We start from the raw sequence: 16,533 nt of genomic DNA on the forward strand, positions 1-16,533 counted from the left end.
GAAAGATGTTCTCATCTCATCCATTTTTATACGACAAAATGAAAACAAAAGTGCTAATGAAGGCATCATGAAAACCTCCTAAAGTGGGCTACAGGAAAGGAAACTTGGGAAGTCTAGGTCTGCCTTGCAATGTACTCACTTCTAGTTTTTTCTCCTTTTCTGACAAAACATCTTTCTGGTTCTGGGTGTACTCCACCAACATCCGAGCCAGCTGGCGCCGGTCTTCCAGTTCCGCCGCCAGGCGCCCGTTATATTCTGCTAGTAACAGACATGCTTCATCTACTGTTTTTGAAAGACGTTCAGCTGCCTCTTTGTCTAAGTACAAATAAGACCAAAAAATAGAGACAATATACAAATCACATAGGCACCATTGCAAACATTTCTAGGGGAGGTTAACAGTTTCTCTCCAAAAGTACAGAGTCCAAGCATAAGCCAGAATCTGTGGATAAAAAATGGAATGGCTGATGGAGAAACCCAAAGGCACTCACTCCTGTCAACAAGACAGGACACTTCTGAATTACTTGAAGTGAGGCAATTGTACAAGGAGGGGAATCTGGCAAACAAACATTTCTAAGTGTCTACTCCTGCAAAAGCTCTACAAATAAAATAAACAGAAAGAAATATTTAATGTCATACATGAAATAATTTTTCCATGTCTCTGAGAATTCAAAATGACTTTCATATTATTTTGTGAAGTATGCTTTGAACAGTCCTCTGAAATACAAAATACAAGCACTATAAGGCACTGTATGCAATAATACAAAAGCTAGCACTCACTACTTGGGTGTGGAAATTGTAAGAAAAAATAAAACACTACATAACAGGTGTGATATCAAGTCAGCTAAGGAATTGGGACTCAAAACCAGGTCTCTAAAACGGACCTACAGGACTCTACATCTTAAACTATACAAGCCTTGAAACTGGGTCTGAGTTTTCTTCCTCCATTCAGCAAAATATCAGGTCTGATAAAACAGAGGCTTTCAAATGCTTCTGAGCATGACCCACAGTAAGCAATGTACTTTATATAAACACATAAAAATAAAAGAAACAAAAGTTTCATAAAACAACACTTATCCTTACTATGTGCAAAGTGCTCTATCTTCTATTCTATTAAAAAATAAATGCTAGTCATTACCTACCAGACTGATTTCATGTCCAATTAATGGGTTACAACTCATTGTTTGGAAAAAAAACTGTGATGAAGTATCAAAGTATAAGAAAGGTTATTCTTAGAAATGATGAAAATGCTTCAACATTAGGAAATGAGAGGAAGAGACAAAGGATGATTTATATTTAAAAGAACAAATAAAATTAACTACACATGGGTAGTGGTGAGGTTAGACCTTCAAATATGTATATCTCATTTTTAAAAGGCCTTTGAAGATCAAAAGAGTAGATAGGTATTTTGAAGCAAAGAGCACTAAGGACTCTAGTTCTATGAGACTAAAAGTGAGTTGGACTTTATTACAAGTTATCAGAGGTGAAAGACCTCAGCATACTCATAGGTAATTGGGAATTAAGAATTCCCAACAGTTTCTCTGGCAAACTGCTCTTTGGCTTTTAGGTGCCTTCCCCCCCTTTTATTTATTTTTTTTTGTTAATCCTCATCTGAGGATATTTTTTCCATTGATTTTGAGAGAGAGTGGAAGGGAGGGAGAGTAAGAGAGAGGGATGGGGGTAGGGGAGGGGAAGGGAGAGGGAGAAAGAGAGAGAGACAGAGACAGACACACATCAATTGGTTGCCTCCAGCATGCACCCTAACCAGGGCCAGGGATCAAATCTGCATCCCAGGTACATGCCCTTGACCAGAAATCGAACCTTGATCCTTGGGTGTGCAGGTCAATGCACTAACCACTGAACAGCACCAGCCAGGGCATAGGTACCTTCTTAATATGAATATTGGGAGATGAACAGTTGAGGGACTCCGAATTAATTCTGATGCCAACGATCAGGCACTTCTATCCCCTCAGGGATAGGAAAACAAAAAGATGTTCTTGGTGAAGGAGGAGTGAGCCAGACAGAACACAAAGGAGAGACAATCTCAGTCATAGAGGGTAAAGAAGACAGTGAAACTTATTCTTCTATATTGGTGGCTGAGTCTGAGAATAAGCTACTGGAGTAGTTAGACTGCTTTTACCTTTAACTATATGGTTTTTATAAAATGGTTAATTCATTAAGATGTTTAAGCACTCTATGGCAAAAAAATGACACAAAAAACACAACTATTTAAGATTTTTAAAATATCAATTCTCACTCTCTAAGAACTTGGTACAAGGGAGATAATGCATTCACACAAATAATTACAACCCGGAAAAATAACTTGTAATAGTTTTATAAGCTATAGAAAACAATGCAGCGAGATGTTCACTACACGGTACTTACCTGCGGTGGTCCTCAGGTGCTCTGCCTCCCTGTGACACAGATGAAAGGCTGTGTGGCTTTCAGCCAGCCTCCACTTGTGCACGAGCATCACATTCCCCCTTGCTTCCTCCAAGACTGTTTCTGCATAGGTCCCATTTCCCCATGCCGCACCCGTTTCTCTCTTCCTCTCCTGAAGCACCACCAGCAGCACACAAACACGCTACTCGACCTTTGGCCCGCATTTCACTCCAATTACTGGTCTGTTTCCCTGCACCCTTTACAGCACTCCTCAAGGGAGCTGCCTATACTCCTGGTACTCAACTTTTCTTCTCCCACGGTCAATAAACCCACTCCAATTAGACTTTTATACCTATCAATCCTCTGTTCAAAACCTTCCACTTAGCTTAGCAAATATTTGGGCTCCTACTGCGTGCCCAGCACCGTTCTAGGCTCTGAGACAAACTGAACTTGGGGGGCAAAGACAAAACTTCTGTGCCTCCCAAGTTCACATTCTCAGGTAGAAAGAGAAACAATACACTATAATTGACTTATTTATCAATTGAAGATAAGAACTCTGGAGAAAAATTAGGCAGAAGAGAAAGAACAAGGCATTGGAAGGGAGAATTGTAATTTTAAATAGGTGGTCTGGGTAGACTTCACCAAGATGATATGTAAACCAAGGCCTAAAGGAAGTTACAGAACTATCTGGGGAAGACTATTCCAAACAAAGGGAACAGCAAGAACAAAGGCCCTAGGAGGAGAGAGTGACTGGCAGGAAGTCCATATGACTGAGCAGCGAGCAAGGAGAAAGTAGTGAAAGTCTATGTGGTAATAGGGGCCAAACTGTGGATGCCGCTGAAAGACTGGTTTTTACTCTAGGGGCTGGGGGAACACAGGGAGACTTGATCTAACTCCCATTTTAACAGATCATTCCGATTACTGTGTTGAGAAAAGAATGATGGTTTCGGATGGGGGACAAGGAGGAAGCAGAGAGACCAGATAGGAGATTGCTAATTCAAATGAAGATGGTGGTGACTCCCACCAGGTAGTGGCAGTGGAGGTGGTGACAAGGTGTCAGATACTGGTTGTGGTCCCAATCAACAGAATAATGAGGGAGCCGTTTACTAAGATGGGGACGACCGTGAGAGAAACAAGGTTTGGAGGGAATATCAGAGATTTGGTTTGGGGCAGGTTAAGTTTGAAATATCTATTGAGATAGCCAACTAGAAATACTAAATAGGAGGTTGGATGTCTAGGTCTCAAGGTCAAGAGGTTAACACTAGAGAGATAAATTAGGGATCACTAGCAAACAAAACAAAACAAAAGAAAAACCTGTTAAAGTAACCAGACTGGATGAGCTGAATTGTCAGTGAACCCAAGAGAAGAGGGCTAAGTACTTTATATTATGAGGTCAAAGAGAAGTGAAGAAACCAGCAAAGAAAACAGAAAAGACACAGCCAGAGAGAGAAGAGGAAACCTAGGGAAATACAGGTCCTTGTTTGCTACTGCTGCTGTAACAAATCACCACAAACTTAGTGGCTTAAAACAACACAAACAGATTATCATAGTATTTATTATTGTGGACCGTTCTTCCATCTTCAAGTGTATCACCCTGACTTCTGCTGTTACAATCCTATCTCCTTCTGACTCTTGCCCTCCTACCTCCTTCTTATGACCACATGATTACATCAGACCCACCTGAATAGTCCAGGACAATGTTCCCATCTCAAGATCCTTAATTTAATCACATTTCAAAGTCCCTCCTGCCATGTAAGATAATATGTTCATAGGTTCCAGGATTTAGGACATAGACATTTTAAGGGGATCACACCACACCAAGTGAGAAATTATTTTCAGGAAAGAGACACAATCAACTGGGCCAAATGTTACTGAGGTTAAGATGATCTCAAGTTAAGAATGGGCAAAATATTCACCACTGAATTTAGCAACAGAGAGGTCATCAGCAATAAGTTTCGGTAAAGTAGAATCAAAAAAGAACAAGAGAAGGAGAAACAGGGCCAGGTGAGCATAGGCAATTTAAGCTATTTTGCTATAAAGAACAGAGAAATAAGGTGGTAGCTAGGAAGATACGGGTCAAGAAAAATTTTCCCACGTGGGAAAAAACATGTTTTTATGCTCTGAAGAATGATCCAGTAGAGGAAAAAATTGGAAGATCCAAGAGAAAAGTAGAGTTCTGTTGGAGCAATGTCCTTGAGTAGGTGAGAAGGAACAGTTCTAACAAACAAGCAGAGGGACTGGTCTGGAAAACAGCATGTCATCCACAGAAAGAGGAAGAAAAGTCAGCCAATGTGTGCTTTGTTTTCCTCAGACTCATACAGCTGTGCAGATCCAGGACAGAAATAGGTGAAAAGCTGGATTTAAGAATGGGGGATGCCAGGGGGTGGGGGTGGGAGGAGTGAGGAGAGGATGGGATGGTAAGCTGTTATTTAATGGGTATAGAGTTCCAGTTTTATAAGATAAAAAGAGTTCTGATATTTGGTTGCACAACAATGTAAATGTACTTAATAGTTCTGAACTGTACTCTTAAGATTATAAAGATCCTAAACTAAGAAAAAAATGAGGACATAAGGGGAGTGAAGATTGGGAAAAGATGGAAGGATCAATAGACTGTGAAATCTAGCAGGAAGTGAGCTGAAATAATTTTTGTATGATTTAGAAGGCCTCCTTGTTGTGTTCTCAGCTAAGTACATTCCTTCCTGAAGGTCTTTCCATGTACTGTTCCCTCTGCCTGGCAGCATGTCTTCCCCTCAGATAACATCATGGCCTGCTTCCTAACTTGGGGGACCTCTGATTGAAGATCATCTCACCAGAAAAGCCTTCCCTGATCACTTTAAAAATAGTAGTACCTCCTTCAATTATGTCCACCATCACACCCCTGCTTTATTTTTCTTTTTGGCACTTAAGCCATGAGGAGATGTGGTAGTACACCAAGAGCATCTGCTACACAGTGTGCCTCAAATATTTGTTGAATGAAGGAAATGTTTCATGAGCCACCTTGATTTCCTTTAAATGGATATGGAGGAAGTTAATGAAGCAGCCAAGTCAAGGAACTGGAATGGAAAAAATAGTGGCCCTCAGAAAAGAGCGGAATGAAAGGTCTGAACTTTTCTAATGGAAAGAAAATAGGCTTTGCAGCCCATCTTGAAAACCCAAGATCTTGGGCAAGACCCCTAACATCTCAAAGCCTGAATTTCCTCCTATGTAATATGAGGATTTATATTCAGTTGTCTCAAAAGATTAATAACACGAAGAGTAGAAGTATATGGCACAGAGCATGTTCTATAAATATTAGTTCATGCTTCATTCCTTCCCTTCAATTTCTCATGCATAAAGGGAGATTAATGTCAACTGTCCCTCCCTGTTTAATTGGGGGTGATCATCAATAGGGCAAACTGACACAACTAACAATACACATCTAGAGTTCTTGGCATTGAAGGCACTATCATCTATGGGGAGTGTCAGTGTGCAATGTATAAATCACACAGCACTGAAATATATATATATTTTTTAAATAAGAGAGTCATGAATTTAATGCCTTCCCCCCTCAGTCCCCAGCCCACACAATTTCCACTATGTTTTCAACAGATCTTACTTACAATGCCACAAAGATGTATGGCATGCCAGCATATTTGCAATAATTCCTAGAATCTCTATTCAAGCTTGGACTATTCCAGCAGCTTCATTGTTTGGCATGTCAGTTATGTTTCTACATCCCAGGATGGCAGAGCACCTAATACCAAATGGATAGTCTACACCTACAGACATAAGTATGCCATTGAGTTTGATGAATTAGAGATATGTCCTTCTTCCCTCATCTTTCAACCAAATTCTTCCTTCTCACCTGTTATTTTTTCCAACAGAGAAACATCTTGCACTTCCTGGGGCAAAGAAGCAATTTTCTGTCGGACAGTAGCATCCCCTGATGCAGCATTTTCCAGGTCCTGCAAAGCTTTGATTAGTTCCTCAGTCTATACAATAAAACACAAACAACACTATCCGTTAACACATGGGGTATAAAAATAATTAGTTGGAGTTAAATGAGGTGGAGGCAAATTCTAAAAATGATCATGTCTGCCCATGGCAGAACATGAGTAAAATTCTAGATAATTTTATATCCTTTCACAAAAATCTATTTTTAAAGAATATTCTCAATTTCTAGGAGTGAAAAAATGCTAAATCCAAATACACTTTAAAACATAAATCCATGCCAAAGTCCTGCCACGCAAAGACAAAGTCAAGCCGGCTGTCTTGCAAGCTTCACTGGGTGGATTTTGTACCCAGTGCCCTGAGAACTACCCTTTGGTGATTCCATAGTATTGGTCACCTGCGCCACCTTGTGGTCATAATCTCCAACCAGAGGTCACTTCACCAAGTCACTCTGCCCTATCCTCTGGGGATGAAGACATACCAAGAGGGGTCCTGCAGAAGGATCTTGGGGAGAGTAGCTTCCAGGGTAGTCATCATCCTCCTCCTCTTGTATCTGTTGAAAAGTTCGCTTCAGAGATTTCTTCTCCTCTGTTGCTACAGGAAAGAAAGAAGTGACAAATTTGAGTCACCAAAGCCTGCAAAGATAAGAGTTAAATGTTATGCATAATGGGTCACATGTAAAAGGGGCAGGAGGGGTCATTTTCAGGGATAGCTTAACATTAACCTCTTATGAGTTATTTTAAATTGGTGGTAGTTCTACTTTACTGAATAGAGTCAAAATGGACTTAGTCTATCATCTCAGATTGACTCACTGGAAAAATACTACTCAAAACAAACATCTAAAATCATGTTAAACTTACTAAACTAACACATTTCATTTAAAAACTCATTATCTTAAAAAACAAAGTTAACAGAAGTAAAATGGTAAGAAATCCATCAAAAAATATAATGAAGCAAGCCGATGTGTACAAGAGTTTATAGAGAATATGCTGCATATAAAACAAGATTTGTTACGCTTTCTGGGATAAGTTCAGAAAATAAACAGTAGAGAGAAACCCAACAAAATTGTGTCGGAACTTCTAAACATAAATATCCTTAATCCTTTTAAAAACAAAACAATCCTATCTTAAAAATAACTATGACAAATATGATTGATATTACTGGGAAAAATTACTTAAGTTTCCATTTAAAAATTAACCAATTTTGAAGCTAACAGTTTACATTTTTAATTATCTGTACTGTGTGCTTTTATCTTGTTATGATATATGTATTAATTCCAAGATCATTCATTTTACACCAAATTGTACAATACAAAATAAATGCCAGACAATTATGGGACATAAATCTAAATGATAAATTTAGGTTTGGAAAGTAAAGAAACTATTGGATGCCCTGCCAGTGTGGCTCAGTGGTTGAGCATCAACCTGTGAACCAGGAGGTCACAGTTTGATTCCCAGTCAGGGAACATACCCAGGTTGCGGGCTCGATACCCAGGAAGGGGTGTGCAGGAGGCAGCCAATCAATGATTCTCTCCCATCATTGATGTTTCTATCTCTCTCCCTTTCCCTTCCTCTCTGAAATCAATAAAATAAAATAAAAAGAAACTACTGAACTCCTAATATGTGCCAGGCATTATAATAGTTACTTTACATGTAATCTTTCCAACAATTCTAAGATGTAATATTTCCATTTTACAGGTGAGAAAATGAAGACTCAGAGAGATTAAGTAACACATTTAAAGGTATGAGTACAAAATCTGTGCTCTTTTCAAGGCAGTCACACAATTATCCTCTCATCTATTAAATGAGGGGTCACCATGCACCTGCCTCAGAACTCTGTAAGTTATAAACAGAACATATTCTTCTTGCTTAACTGAACATGTTCTTCTAGAATCAAGGATGTAGTTCCTGTTTTCTACCTTACACATTAATTGGCCAAGCTATGTTTGATACGAAAGCCAAGTTAATAACATGAACTTTATTTTTCTTAATGTTTTTGGCTGTTGTACTAAAAAAAGAAACATCTGCAATACAGGCAGTCCTCACTTTGCACAATTCTAGTATGCACAGATTTGTTATCATGGTTTAAACAGCGCAAGTTCCTCAACAACATGGTCCAAATTTCATCTACCATGGCCTATTAACTATGAGTAATTGCATAAAGAGCAAGCTTCACTACTAACTGCAGTCCACAAATCACTAAGTAAATAACAGAAGTGCATCATGATCAGTGACCATATCACTTCTTCAAGGTCAGTGACTGGTCACTGCACATCTGTTATTCAGTTCAGACACAGACTGTAGGTTATGTGATCCCCCAATGATAAAATCCATAAGACATTTTATAAAAATGAATAATCAAAACAGAGAACTGACTGACAATGATGAAAGAGCAGCAAAGAAATTAAAACTAAAACTAATACTATATAAGTGAAATCTGAAGGGACCGTCAATGGAGCTATAGCAGAAACAGCTAGCTGTAGGAATGTTGGCACTGCCACAGGCATCTAGAGACTCTGGATTCAAAGCCAGAGGAACTTAGTGAGCCAACTTATCAAATCAATGAAGAAAGTGGTTGTGATGAAAATGACAATGTCCCAGGGGAAGTGATGCTGACAAAGAACTTCATATTAAAGGAACTCTCAGAGATATTTTCATGACATTGAAAACAAAGAATAAAATGTTGGAAGCTGAACCAAACTTAGGAGTATGACAATTCATTAAGACAGAAAAGATACTTGTTCTGTATCATAAACTGTACAAGTAAGCAAGCTCTATTTGAATCACTTGTTACAAGCTTGCTACAAAGAAATAAAACACTTTAATTCTCAATGCTTCCAATTTTTTGTTATAGCATGCTAAATATTAATTTTACTACCTATTGCTTCCATATACAATTATAATCAACAGTGAGATTTTAATTCTTTAACAAAAAATCTTACATATGTAATACTCTTTGTAATACTTCAAGCAATAAAACAAAATTTTAAAAAAAATCTTAAAAGTTACAGAACAATCATAACTTTATTGATTATTAAAATCACTTTGCATGGTTTCAGCTTACATGGTCACTTTTAAACTGCTGCACTACTGTGCAATGCAAGGACTGCTGTATTTTTAAAACAGAAAATCTTTTAGGATATACTTTGCACTGAAATATCTAGCAGTAATTTGCACATAGTAGCTATCTGATTAATGGATAGTGTGTGGTATGACCCACAGAGATTTAACCACTACACTTAGAATTTAAGCATAACAGCAAAAAAAGGGAAAACTTGTATTATTTTGTTCACTTCCAAATACCTAGAAGAGTGCTCAATAAATAATTGTTAAATATATTAACTAAAGTAAAAATAATTATAAAACTTGAATCCTTCAGTTTTCAAACTCTCATACAAAAATTTCTATAAATAATAAAAGCATAATATGCTAATTAGACTGGACACCCTTCCAGATGAAGCCAGGGCTGCGAGGGAAACCCAGGTCCCGGGTGTCTGCTGGCGGCCGGAGGGAAGCCTGGGTCTCGGGTGCCAGAGGGAAGCTGGTGCCAGCAGCCGCAGGAAGGAAGGCCTACTCTTGCATGAATTTTGTGCATAGGGCCTCTAGTTTATATATAAAAACCATACATCACTAAATACTTCAGGACACTCAGAATCACTGAATTGAGCACTGGCAGGCCTTCGATCAGGGGTGGGGAAGCTTTTTTGTGCCAGGGGCCATTTGGATATTTATAAGATTACTAGAGGCCCAGTGCACAAATTCATGCATAGGTGGGGTCCCTCTGGGTGGCCTGCAGGGATTGGGCAGAAACCCACAGTCCAGCGCCACCTGCAGCTCCTACCTGCTGCTCCCATTCATCTTGGCCCCACTGTGCCTGGTGTGGGCTTGCGCCCAATCAGTCCCTATCAGGAGAGGCTCGCACCACCGCTGCAGCACTCACCAGCCGTGAGCCCTGCGTCTGGCGCCCTCCTGAGGGGAGTGGCCTGTGGGATTGGACTGAAACTGGCTCTCCAACATCCCGTAAGGTGTCCCAGATTGCAAGAGGGTGCAGGCCAGACCGAGGGACCCCACCGGTGCACAATCGGGGCTGGGGAAGGACCACAAGAGGGCTCCAGGGTATGCCCAGCCCATCTCGCTCAGTCCCAATCGGCTGGACCCCAGCAGCAAGCTAACCTACCAGTCGGAGTGTCCGCCCCCTGGTGGTCAGTGTACGTCACAGCGACTGGTCGACCAGTCAACTGTCTGCCCCCTGTGGTCAGTGCACGTCATAGCGAGCGGTTGAGGGGCCTTAGCATATCATTAGCATATTACACTTTGATTGGTTGAACAGTTGACCAGATACTTAGCATATTAGGCTTTTATTATATAGGATTCGAGGGCCATACAAAATTGTCAAATTAAAAATTAGCCTGCCTGCCCGGCTGGCATGGCTCAGTGGTTGAGCATCGGCCTATGAACCAGGAGATCATGGTTCGATTCCTGGTGAGGGTACATGTCCGGGTTGCAGGCTTAATCCCCAGTTTGGGGTGTGCAGGAGGCAACAGTTGATCAATGATTCTCTCTCCCTTTCCCTTCCTCTCTGAAAGCAATAAAAACATTTAATTAACTCACCCTTACTGCCTTGACAGGGCCAGACCAAATGATTTCGCAGGCCTTATAGAGCTCTAGGGCCAGACATTCCCTACCCCTGCCTTAGATAAACCCATGTCTTTATTCTTCCCATCTTATTTTTCATGAGACTATCAAGGCCCACAGGCCGTGGTTTGTCCAAATGTCCAAAGTCAGAGAGCTCATTGGTCTGGGTCCTACAGTCAAGTCATTTGCCTCCTAATTTGGAGCTCCTTCAAAAGAAAAATTAATCTAATTCTCACTTGAGGACACGCTTAGCAAGAGGAAGGAAGGGAGAGAGAAACATCAATATGACAGAGAAACATCGACTGGTTGCCTTCTGCACGTGCCCCAACCTGTTATTGAACCTGCAGCCCAAGTATGTGCCCTAACCAGGAATCGAACTGGCAACCTTTCAGTGCACAGGATGATACTCTACCAAGTGAGCCACTCTTGCTAGGCTGGAGTTCCTTCTACCACTTTATGCGGCCACTCACTCACACACTGAAATCAAACTAATGCAAATAATTTTAGGACCATTTCTGTCCTTTGCCATTCTGATGGAAGAGGGTGCAGTAATAGCAGGTAACAATTATCATCCTACTTTTCCAGTTCTCACCTATCTCCACTTGGAGGACCTACTGGAAATGAATTATTCATCATTTCCCCCATAGGATTCCTCTTTTCCTGAGTTACTTATTTCTATTATGAACACTTCCACTAGCCTCATCTTCTAAATACAACACCTTGGAACCACCAGAATCTCTCCCAAAGTCCCAACTTTTAGCAGATTCCACAGCTCTGAGGGGTATCTTACATATCTCTTCTGCTCCTTCCCATAGCTTCTTACCAGCAATCTGCCTCATACCAGGTCTTGTCCAGACCGCTATCCCAACTGGTCTCCCTAACTCTAGCAGTTCTTTGTCCAACTTAGACCATATTCTTATGTTAAACTAGAGGCCCAGTGCACGAAATTCATGCACTGGAGTGGAGGAGGTCCCTCAGCCCAGCCTGTGCCCTCTCACAGTCCAGGAGCCCCGCGATCAATCGCCACCGCAGAGGGAGGCCCTGCCCACCTGCTGCAGCCCGGCCAGTCCGTGGCCTGGGCCTCCCGCTTTGGGGCGATCGTGGAGCTCCCCCGATTGATCACCCCGCCAGCCGGTGGCCTGGGCCTCCCTCTGTAGGCGATCATGGGGCAATGGCCAGGCCCCCGACCAATCACATGGCACCCACCTTGGCTGGCCTGGCGCCAGTGGGTGTCATAGCGTGGTCGTCCGGATGGTCGTCCCACTGTTCAGCCATTCGGTCAATTTGCATATTACACTTTTATTATTATAGATTAACATTCCTAAAGCTGAGCTCTCACCCCATCATGCTTCTATTGAAAAACCTGAAATGGCTGGCTACCTAAGTGCAAAGCTTCCTTACTCATGTTAACGGTAATATCACCTTAAGTACTCCCTCTCTCTCTCAGGCATCATCTCCCTCTAACTCCCACAGCACTTGGCCACTGCTACTTTGCATGGCCACTGGCAGACACTGACCTTACCTCTGATAGAAACATTAAGTGTCTTATTATTTTCCATACCTATAATACCTAGGCAAGTGTCAACACACTGAGCTTGAAGCTCGTTGAAGGCAGAGGACACACAGAGCTCGGAAAACGCTAGTGGAGTGGCAGAAATTACTATCACTGTGTTTCTCTACACAAACAGGACAGCCTGCTTTGGTAACTACCCTGACTCATGTGTACAAAGTTAGCAGTCATAATGCCCAGTATTCTCAATCTAGTCAGACAACCATTAAAAATAACCTAGGAAATCTGTCAGTCCCCTTCCTACATCTAAATCTAGATAAGGCACCTTTCCCCTATCAATTTGGCTTCTGATCACAGTTTTTATATTCCCTTTTTATTCACTCAAACACTGTTACAGGCAAGGCAAATAGACTCTACAAGTGACCCAAATCCTTCTGCCTTCATACTGCACTCCTTCTCTTCTATCCTCCAACCTGTCCCTCTGTCTCCAGGGGAACTTGTACTCAGCTAACTTTCAAGTAATCCTGGTTACCTAAGTGTTTATGATATGCCTCTTAGAGGCCTGCATTTTGGTAGATTTTTAGACATTATGGCAGACCATGACACTAATTTTAAGTCAAAAAGTTAGCATAAAGATTCTCAAATCACATCACAATATGTAGTCATCTGCCTAAAAACCTGGATCTCCTGAAGAATGCACTTGAAATTTTCTGGGGCAAAGAAAAACCCACAAATTTTATATTTCTTTTATAATGAGAAAAGAACCAGGAAATATTGTTTACAACAGCTTCCTCATTCTTTGTTCTCTCCTTGCAAAATACAGGAAAAAAATCTGCAACAAACAAAGGGCTGATATTTCAGGCAGTTCTGAAAGCACTTTACCCAGATCGTCTCACTGAACTGAGCAGCCAGGTCCAGATTTAAACACAGGAAAGCTGGGCTTAGGACTTGTGCTTTTAACCATTATGCTTTCATATAGTCTTGCACAAAATCTGAGAAACTAAAAATACTAATTAAGTTTCCTATTTTTGCTACAGTTCATACAGTATTTAGAAACTCAGAATATTAGATTACTAGAGGCCAAGTGCACAAAATTCATGCACTGGTAGGGTCCCTAGCGGCTGCTGGTTGCTGGCCGGGGCCTCCCTCCCTTCCCCTGGCCACCTGCCACCGCCAGCAGGGGCTCTCCCTCCCTTCCCCCTGGCCGGCCCCAGACCCACCCTCTGGTCAAACTCCCAGACAACTCCAAGTTGAGGGGACAATTTGCATACTACGTTTTTATTATATAGGAGGATTAGGATGGGGGGGACAAATAAAAGCTATTATCATCACTTGGTTAATAACATCTTATCTACATTATCTCAATTAATGCTCACAACAACCCTGTAAGGTATTACTACTAACAGCCATTAAAGTACAGTGAAGAACCTGAGGCCCAGACAGGTCAAATGCTGTGCCCAAGGTCACAAAACTTGAAAATGACAAAGTTGGCATTCATACTCTGGAAGTCTGATGTCAAACCCCTACTCTGACTAGCTAAGCTAACCACACTATGACCCAGGAAAGTTAGGTGGCCTGCTCATGAATTCATACCCTAATTCAAGTCTACTGTGCTTTCAGAATGAAGCATGGTATAAAAAACACAGGCTTTGAAGTCATATAGATCTGGATTTGAATTCTCTATTATCAATTATATCTATTTGGACAACATTACTATACCCTTGTGAGCCTTAGTACACTCATCTGAAATATGAAAATAGCATGAAGGTTCTCAAATCACATTATAAAATGTAGTCATCTGCCTGTAAAGTTATGATCTAATTCAATTAAAAGAGTAGTTGTAAGGAGCTAAAATAAATTACTATGAAAAGCAGTGAGCAGAGGCTGCTAACTAAATATATGCTCAATAAATACTATTTCCTTTGTATCTGCTTTTCCTTTCTAAATCCTTCTATAACTATACAATACTGTGTGGTTCATGTATGACCCATTCAGTCAAGCAAAAGCGTGAGTATTCCCAAAAAGAGAGGCAACCTAAGAACACCTGGGTCTTGCCCATGGGGAGACTGGTATATAACTCAAGAAATCTCTAGTTCTAAAACAAAATTACTAATCTCATGCATTCTCCAATGTTAGAACTGTCAATGTTCCACAGAAAAAATTTTATTTCAAAGATAAATTCTAAAGTTGTCTAAAAATAAAGAATTGCCCATGAATTAAAGCTGAAATATAAAAAGGCTATTTAAATTTAAAAACAAACTACTGGAGAAAGCATCCATATTTTGAAAGGATTGTGGTAAAATATTCTGATAACTCAGGTCCAAAGAAGACAGTGAGAAGACAGAGTGGTTAACTGGGACTAATACACATGTTGGAACCTTCGTCTTTACAGAATAGAGGAGAAATTATCTTTAGATTAGCATTATTCTCCACACAGAGGAATACTGCCTCCCTTATTGTTAATATCCAGATGTTCAAAAAACTGAGAAACCCAACGAAGCTATTTTCAAACCTACCAGGGCCACAAATTCCCCCATTTGTCTGGCTGCTCTCTAAGTGCAGAACTATTTCTCCCTCTTCTCTCCTTCCTATAGCATAACTGTTTACTCAAAGCACCTGTTTGGCAAGTGCTTCTTCTTGACTTGAAATTCAACACTTAGCTTCAAACATTGTATTTCAGAGCTCTCCCACTTGCCCAAAGGTATTTTAAAAAATTTGCACTGTTTGCCAATGAACTCTGAGGCAGAGTAAAGATTGCTAAATAATTCCTCAACACTGTGCAGAATACTGTACCACCAAAGGACGCAATACAAACATCACCAGATTCTGAGGTAGGAAGCATCTTCCTTCTTAGAACCTACTCCGCAGAGTGACCCCAAAATTGTTTTTGTTTTATTTTTATCAACTCCAAGTAAAACAACGACTTTCAGTCTGAAAACATTTATATCATTTTTAGGGAGCCTCTAACCTCTGGTTTCACAGGAAAGCTACCCTCCCCTCCCTTAAAATACATAAAAACTCAGACCTGGAAGAGATCAGAAAAGGTACATAATAACGGGTTGCCGAATGAATGCTATCACCGTGGTTGTGTTCTACAGCAGAGGCATGTAAGAAGTACCAGAGGGACACAGGGGGAATGGCTCTAAGTGCCAGAAGAGCTGGGGAAGATGTAAGGATGAGGGTGGCAATTCTTGAAGAATGAGTTCACCACACAGAGAAAGGGGTAGGACATTTCAGGCAGAGGTAACAACAAATGCAAAGGAAGAGGCACCAGGAGAGCACCCAGAGGGAAAATTGTTTGGTGTGGCCAAAAGAATATGGTACATATAAGGGAATGACAGAAGAATCTGGAAAAGTAAACTAGTTCAGATTCTAAAGGGTCCTAAATAATGTATTAGTACTTGGACTTGATCCTCCAGACAATGGGTATGTGTACAGATCAGGTCGTAGCTTAGAAACATGTCATGCCAACTAGAGTTAAACAACTAAATAGAAGTCAAAGAACCAAATAATGTTTGTTCTTACTTATCTTTAAAGATAATAAACATAAGCTCTTAAGGACTTGGCAAAACTCACATACATGTACACACTTCCCAAGGATATCCTGAGTTCAGTAAAGACCAAAATCAATTTTAGACAGAAAGCTGACAATCATCAAAAGCATGGTCCAAACCCACATCAATATTTAATTAAACCAAGTTCTAAAAGGGCTAAGGGACTTATCCACGATCCTATAGTATTTAGTGCCAGAGCTAGTACAGAATCTTCGTCCAGGGTACTTCCTAGTTCCCCACAACTCTAAAAAACTTTGTTGTTCCTTTCCCTGGTGCACAGAAAGTCTCTGAAAGGCAGGAGAGCCAAAGAGGACACAGAGGAAAAGTTAGGGTGTGAGATGAATAGCATGAATACTAGAACCAGGCTTACACGCTGCGAGCACTACATAAATTCTCACCATCATTTATGATCATCTCTTTGAAGAATCATATAATCGCTGGTGGTTCACAGCAACCCCCACTGCAGCTTTTCATATCTGATTCGAAAGTAGGCAAAGACCAAGAGCTGTAAACATGTGGTGATGTT

The 16,533-nt window shown here is 40.7% G+C and overlaps 1 protein-coding gene across 8 annotated transcripts in view; it reads right to left on the reverse strand.

Annotated features, from left to right (window-relative positions):
• The window catches only part of RPRD1B (regulation of nuclear pre-mRNA domain containing 1B), a 77,587-nt gene that overhangs the window by 44,591 nt on the left and 16,463 nt on the right, over window positions 1–16,533 (reverse strand). For all 8 annotated transcript variants that reach the window (XR_004969763.1, XR_004969765.1, XR_004969766.1 and 5 more), the window contains 3 exons: window positions 6,791–6,903; window positions 6,224–6,350; window positions 140–315 (listed from right to left, as the gene is read on the reverse strand). Coding sequence is in view for 4 of the 8 variants with exons in the window: in XM_036320936.1 (XP_036176829.1) it covers window positions 140–315; window positions 6,224–6,350; window positions 6,791–6,903 (416 nt within the window). In the remaining 4 variants the exon portion in view is untranslated. The remainder of the gene's footprint in view (window positions 1–139; window positions 316–6,223; window positions 6,351–6,790; window positions 6,904–16,533) is intronic.

This window comes from Myotis myotis, unplaced genomic scaffold, assembly GCF_014108235.1.
Source record: "Myotis myotis isolate mMyoMyo1 unplaced genomic scaffold, mMyoMyo1.p scaffold_m19_p_9, whole genome shotgun sequence".
NCBI lineage: Eukaryota > Metazoa > Chordata > Mammalia > Chiroptera > Vespertilionidae > Myotis > Myotis myotis.